The 7,840-nt window shown below is 36.0% G+C and overlaps 1 protein-coding gene across 1 annotated transcript; it reads right to left on the reverse strand.

Annotated features, from left to right (window-relative positions):
- Positions 1–1,287: 1,287 nt before the first annotated feature.
- Positions 1,288–6,187, reverse strand: LOC106871120 (TAR DNA-binding protein 43). The gene is made up of 4 exons (XM_014917431.2): positions 5,668–6,187; positions 4,301–4,464; positions 3,352–3,492; positions 1,288–2,964 (listed from the first exon to the last, which is right to left on the reverse strand). The coding sequence occupies exons 1-4, from the start codon at positions 5,903–5,905 to the stop codon at positions 2,320–2,322; spliced, it is 1,188 nt and encodes a 395-aa protein (XP_014772917.1). The 5' UTR covers positions 5,906–6,187; the 3' UTR covers positions 1,288–2,319.
- Between the last annotated feature and the right edge of the window lie 1,653 nt (positions 6,188–7,840).

Here is a 7,840-nt window from a genome sequence, read left to right on the forward strand (position 1 = left end):
ACAGCTTTCTATTGTATGCAAAAGATATTTGATAATGCACAGAATTGTTATTTAATAGAAGTTAGTGGCAATTTTAATATTAATGCAAGTGCAAAAAGCAAACCTAACTATATTAAGCAATGAGAACACCATTACTATATAACTGTACAAGTATAAAGAACTGATACTATTGACCCCATATACGGCATAGCTAATATGGTTTGAAATAACCAAACCGGATTTGATTACTTACCTTTTCCAAGAGTGTGATATATCTGAAAGAAAAACAAGCACTAACAAGAAGTTTCTCACTGTATGGCTTCCAAAAGGCATAGGGGAAGGAGAAAAATTGCAGAAATATATAAAGTAAATTTCAACACCTTAAAAAATGCTATTTAAAATAAATAAAAAAAAATATGAAAGGCCAACATCTAAATTTATCCCTGAGATACAGTCAATGGCACTGTATTAAATGTCAGTTTTTTTTCTTTTTTTTTCATAAAAATAAAAAAAAGGTGTTTACAAATAGCCAACTATGTTATCACAGACAGGTTGCAGACAGCAGCAGCTGTTTTAGGGCAGCAGTGCACGCAGCTGAAGAAACAGACACCGTAATGGAGGAAATTGTTGAATTTCGCTGTGAAGAAAAACAGTTTCGTCATCATTACGTCGAAATAGGTATCACTTGATACGTCCCTCTCCACCAATTGAAATGCTGATGAACCATGGCAATCAGGGTTCTTCTGTTGCTGGGAGAAGAACCCATGTCGAGTCATTTGAAATATTTAAAAAAAAAAAAAAATGCAATATGAAAATTACTCAGTTGGAATGACAAAGTATATTGGAGGGTAATCAGTTGGAATTCTAAAAGTATGAAAGTCAGTAATTTTCCACTATTATTGGTATAATGCAGCATCACTAGTGTTCATACCCATTTCTCATTACTTGAAAATGAAACTTTTTTTTTTTAAATGCTACAATCCAAATGGGATCTGAAATTTCCCAACAGGTTATCTTTAAACTCATCTGAACAATTTGATTTTAATATGAACATTACCCTAAACACTATAAATTTTCACAAAACAATTAGCAATCATCTCTTATAATCATTATGATGCCAAGCATAAAGGGCAGTTTGCTGTGGAGTGGGATGAAAAAAAAAAATGCAATTTTACCGATACTTGAACCTGTTTCATTTTTAAACAAGTCCCAGACATTCAACTAAATACACAATTTTCTTTGTATTCTTGCCCAGCCCCTGCAACAAAGAGCAAACTCTCTCAACTGCCACAAAACACAAGACCTTCATGCATTTTATATTTATTTACTTTCTCTACAGATCAGCTCCCATTCAACACGCAAAAAAAGGAGACATCCGTCACCCATTCAACAAAGTTGATTCAGTTCGTTCACATCTGTCATGCGTGCATCAGTCCGTGCGTGCAATCCAAACGACTGGCAACTATTTACATATTACCAATGGTCACCCACCACACAACTAAAATGATCTTCACTGACCCAGACCAAAGCTAACACTCATTCAAAAGAAAGAAAAAAAATAAAATAAAATAAAGGGAAATGTTTACAAATAGGAGATATGGAAAAGAAAAGTCAGTAAGGGATTCTTTTCAGGCAATACAGCAGCAGAAAAATCAAACGATGAGGGGGGAGATGAAAGTATATTTTAGTGGAATTTCTAGGAGAGTCACATTACCGAGCAGGAAAAAAAAAATGAATAGATGAAATGATAGAAAGCTGCTCATCCAAGAGCAAAATGAAGGAAATGAAGAAGGAATGTATAGGGTAAGGGGAGACAATTTAGACAGTTCACAATGTCTCTCTTCAAAGTAAAGCTGCACAAAAAATTTCACTTAACAATACAAAATTGCACTGAATCAAGTGAAAATGCATGATATAGAGATGTATGTAGAGGGACTGTTCTAAAAGTGCTGCTGTCTAAAGTTGGTCGGCAGTTAAGGGAAAGTGAAGCATGACATCACTCACAACATTCAACAAACATGTATAACAAAAGTATGAAGAGGGGGAAAGAAAGGAGAGGGGGGGATCAAAATAAAGATGACAGTCCAGGTAATAAAATGTCAGTGTGTATACATCATATATAAACATACATATATAATACATACACACTTAAAATTAGAAAACTGGACTGAGAGTGATTAAATGAAAAGACCTTGACTTATGGCAAATTTGACAAGATCAAAAAGAAACGTGACAACTGCTAAAGAACAGTGAATCAGGTATGAATGGGACTGAGTGAAGAAAAGACAAAAAGATGGAGGAAAAAATATATTAAAATGCATTGCAAACAATGATCAGCCGTTAATTCCATCCACCAGATTTTGATAGTGAACCCCCCCAATTTGCTGAATGCCCTTGACCATTTTCTGCAGGGCCACCCCAACCCAAATAATTGTTATTGGGACCACTACCAATACTACCAAAGCTTTGGTTGCTATTTTGACTGTTAGACTCTCCACCTCCACCTTGTCCCATTCCTAATGGCCCCCACCCCCCAGGCCCACTAAGCATGGCCTGAGCAGCTGCCAACATTGCTGGATTTATCTGAAAGTTGCCAAAATTCATCGGGGGTCCATTCATGTTGCCATTACTATTGCGGTTTCCCTGATTCCACCCACCCTGTCCATAACCTTGATTATAGTTGCCTTGAGGACCACGCCTATCCCAGTTGCCAGAGTTGCCGCTATTATGTTTATCTGCAGGTTTCGGCAGTGCACTGCTCACATGAACGCTGACATTCTTCACAATGTGGTCTTCGCCACACAAAGCTTGAGCAACATCAGGATCAGTGAATGTAACAAATGCGAACGCCCGGAATGGTTTGGGGATAAAGACATCAATGACTTCACCATATTTAGAGAAGTAAGTGAGAAGGTCATCTTCAGTCATGTCTTCTGTACACCGGCCAACAAACACTTTACTGTTTACTTGCTGTTGACTACCATCCTAGAAACAGAAAATGAAATGATGCACATAAATACAAGTGAACACAACAGCAGTATAGTATAAATAAAAGTTAAAATAAACTAAAGACAAGATCAAATTTTTAATGCTAAACATTTTTAAGGAAGAATATCTCGTGTCTAGGTGCAGATAAGTTTTAATGCTCTTATTGGCAGATATTAATAGTCAAGACTTTCTTTCCATTATAAACATGGATTGCCATTACAATATTTTAAAAGAAATACTTTCACACCAAAACCAAGCCCTATCTTTAATAAAATATCGAGTGGTGATATTGGCTAACAAACTAGAAAGAGAGAGAGGAGAGCTGACAAGATGGAAGTACAAAGAAATGTGAAACAAAGTTTTTAGTGAGAAGGAACATTTTACCCTGGAGTTTGGAATCCTCACATCACACCAACGCCCGTCAATCATGTGTCTTTGGTTGATACATTTTAATTGGGATTCATAATCTTGGAATCGAACAAAACCAAAGCCCTTTGACTGCCCAGTTTTCAAATCTTTTTTGACCTGTAAATTATACGAAGAGATAAGAAAAGAAATCTATATATTAAAAAATACAACATTTGAAACTAACAACTTTCAGAACTCAAAGTTAATTATTTCTTAACCCCAAAACTATTCTCTTTCACAGAAAAGGATCACCACTTGCCCCATTTATTTATTTGTTACTATTGGTAGAGTGGGAACGTGGACACCACCAACAGGAGTTTTAAAAACTGGATTTGCATAAGAAAATCATTTCCATGATTGAATTCGTCTACTTTCTGAAAGACGTAATGTCTTAAGATAAATATTTAGACAAACCCACTCGTCATCCCAGCCCATATGAATAAAAATAGTGGATAGTTACAGCCAACAGTACTCCATAAGTCTCTGAATGTTCGTGTCGACAACACTCATTAAAATGAGTGCATCAACAAAACAGCTAACTCGTGTCCGAGTCACATTCTGGAAGACAGCAAGAAATGGACTTCATAATCATCTCACTTGACAGCGTTCTCGAAACTAAGCAGTTAAAAATACCGGTCTTCTGAATATGAGTAGAGGATCATACTGGTCAGTAAGTGAGCTAGGTCAAATCCTCGAAGTGACAAACACTATCTCCCGTTTTAAAAAAACCTCACTATTGTTCCAAAGTAGAACGCCACACCTCTGCAAGGCGTGAAACAAAGAAAAAAGGTTAAAATTCTGGTATTTCTATTTTATTATATACACATTTTTCTTCCCGGGATCAATAATTAAGCAATTTATTAAAGTTCACTTATAGCCCGACTACATTGCGGAGATTAAATGTAAAGGAAGAGATTAACTTTACCTGCACCATTAACAGTTCACCAAACTGTGAAAAATATTGCCTCAAATCTTCTTCAGTACTTTTCCAAGGTAGGCCCAATACAATAAGGTCGCTACACTTTTTGTTGACTCTTTTAGCTTTGATGGCTCCGCTGTCCATGCCATCATCACTCTTCCTCTTGTTATCTGTACACAACAATTCATACTTGTCAGTCTTGAAAGGAAAATACTCCATGGCAACACAACAACACAAAACTTTCAACAAAACAACACTGACAGAAACGGAGTGGGTAGCAATTATCTAGAAATTGTATTTGCTGATATGTGCGCGCGCATGTGGGGGTGGGAGAGTCACCGACAGCAATTAGCAATACAGGTCAATTGTCAGGGGATTATTTCTGGCATTTTGTGAATTTTACATGCGTACACTCATTATATACATGTATAATAAAGGAATGGGTTATGATACGAACGAACTGACTAAACTAAATACAAAGATACTGGATGACTGGTAAGTCAGGAGACAAAAAATCCTGTTTAGTGCCAAACATATAACAGCAATATGGCGGATCTGTTATTTCCCTTTGTGGTGAAGTGACTGTGGCTGCCTTCAATATCATACACAGCGACCCAATTCTCAGTTTTAAGTGAATACTTTCATCTTTAAGAAAGATGATACCCTTTTAAGGGCATTAACATTAATCCTTGTCCTCCTCTTATAACGTACCACAGGATAACATACTTTCACTATGCGATGGTGATTTCGAGAAAAGCGTTTTTAAAAAGAACAGCTTAAAATTTATTCTCGCCCCTTTTTTACAAAATTTTCATCACAAGCCAGCGATATGGAAACAGAAAGCTGTTTACTCTTTATATGTAATAAACAACATACAAAACTATTTCACGGTTATCAACGGACTAGCAACAGGTTTTGTTTTTTTTAGGTTTCCAGGTGATAAAAGCCAAATAAAAGGCTACCGTTTTAAAGTCAGAGATTAAAGGAAAATGCGACGGTTCATACAATCAGAAAGAGTGCATCAAAATAACAGCAGAGAATACTTGCAAAAAGATGAGGAATGAAAAGGGCGAATAAAAATTAGTACATGAATATTCACAAAAGTAAATTGAAACTATTTTTATGTAACAGAGGATATATAGATAGGCAAATATCAATCTGAATACTTTAAAACAAAATTACAATTAACTTACGTACAAGATCATAAAAAGTAATTTATAGGTAAAAAGGAGCAACATTGCCATTTTAATATAAAAATGATCATTAAGGCGCATTGAAAATCTAAGGAAATATTCGAGTATGCTACCAACAATTTCCAGCATTTAAAACGTATGCAATGAGGTATGATAAACTAGTTTAAAATGTAAACTTACCTTTCGGAAAGACACTGTAGTAAACCCGATCTTCCCATCCGTCTTCGGGAGGATATAACTGTCCCAGGCTGAGGCGAATACCGCGCACTGCACATGTGTTAGGGTTGCGGTACTTAAGACCACAAGCGCCAGGAAACTGGGCAGAGAGGGTGCTCAGTAACAAAGTACCATCTAACTCGATGGGAATTTCTATCAGCTCCGAATTCTCGTCCTCAGCAACTTGGATGTATTGACTCATGCTTTCAGAAATAATGGGGTAACGGAAAAATAGAGTCGTGTATCTAGGGGAAAAAAGGCTAGAAATAGGTTAAATACTGAGCAATAATCTACAGAAAATAAACGAAGTAAACGAGAATTGTTATTTTGAAAGGAGGTGTTTAACAAAAGGCCCAAGAATGAAATAATATATCAGAGCAAAGCACACTCTCACTCCCTTCAGATTTTCTCGTTCACTCTAGCATACACCGCACACAGGAAAGCACTATGGCGTCTCTTCCCCAATGGCCTTCTGGGAAGTGAATACACTAAATAACGAGCCAACGAGATTTCATAAAATATAGAGAGGGGGAGGGATAGTATACATATGTATATGTAAATATAAGTACAACGAATATACATGTATAGATATGTTTGTGTGCATCTATATATATGTGTGCGTATGTAAACATACATATGGATACATATTTACAAATGTTTATATATATATATATATATATATATTTACATCAATTATATGAATTTATGTGTATGTTTATAAACACATGCATATACACATGTATATGCTTTTGTAAATATATGACACACACACATAGATAGACAAATATGTAAAGGTAAGATCCAAGGATCAAGGTGTAGGAAGTTAGTGAGCTTCAAGAAATCCGTCGAAGATATAAAAAACAACTTTCATGAACAAAAGGTTGTGAATTTTTTCCACATTTCGATCAAATCTCCAACAAGTTAACATGGGATCTCCTAATGACAATGTAAACTTCATATAATCAAGGTATCCTTGGCTTGAAGTATGCTGTCTACCTTTTACTGAGGTTCCACTAGCTGTGAAATATATGTAGCCTGGACTCTTTATCTACGCTATTCTCTAATTTTTACCTATTTGAGTACTCAGAACATACGCCTATTAGTTTGAGTCACCTGAGTGAAAACTCCACATATCTAATATTATATATATATATATGTGTGTGTGTATGTATAGTCCAAATTTACAGAAAACAAGATGAAGACAGGTGTAGGAACAACAAGTAAGTGTATTAGTTTAACACTCAGGAAGAATGGAGAAGTCTTTTACGCTTTGAGCCTATGCTCTTTGACAGAAAGGATTAAGAGGGAACAAAACAAAGAGAGAAAAAAATGAGCATAGTTTCACAGATGAGTATGTATATATCTAGTCTAGTGTAGTCTGGTTTTGATCAGGTCCTGTGCATGGAACCTTCTCCAGCACTCGCTACATGACCTGGGTAGGTCTATACCCTCCTCTGCTACCATTAAGTAAATTACTGGAACTTAGGCTACTATGACTAGACTAGAGGTGAATACTGGAGTGGTTTCCCATTGCCATCTCCTGGCAGGTGGGATTTGAACCTGGAATATTAGATAGCTAGAGGATATACTATAAAGCATTTCTGCTGAGAAGGGAAATAAAGAAAGCTTCTAACAATGCAAGAAGTTTTTCACAAAACCTTTATATCTCAGGTACAAAAACCTATCTTCTGAAGGGAGCAATCCAAGAAGTGTGTACTCACATCAAGCTTGTAATTTAATTTTAAACTGCTTGATACTTGCATTAGCAGCAGCAGCAACTCTCCAGCTGTTGGTGCAAGCAATGCATCACTGATTATGACCAACATCATCTCCCACCACCATCACCACATAAAAATACGTCATACCGTCCATGACTATGAGTTGAAGAGTTGTTTGCAGCAACAATTAGTGAGTTGTTGCTGCTGCTGCAAACCCAAACACCAAGCAGTTTAAAATTCAATTACAGCAAGATCAATGTAAATACACATTTCATGGACTGCTTCCTTCTGAAGATAAGCCTTGAAATATAAAGATTTTTTGTAAAATTTTCTGCATTGTTAAAAGCTTTATTTCCCTTTTCTTTCATTTTCTACTTCTGTACTACAATGCTTCAAGTGAACTACAATGCTCTTATATA

Source organism: Octopus bimaculoides, chromosome 17 (assembly GCF_001194135.2).
Source record: "Octopus bimaculoides isolate UCB-OBI-ISO-001 chromosome 17, ASM119413v2, whole genome shotgun sequence".
Lineage (NCBI taxonomy): Eukaryota > Metazoa > Mollusca > Cephalopoda > Octopoda > Octopodidae > Octopus > Octopus bimaculoides.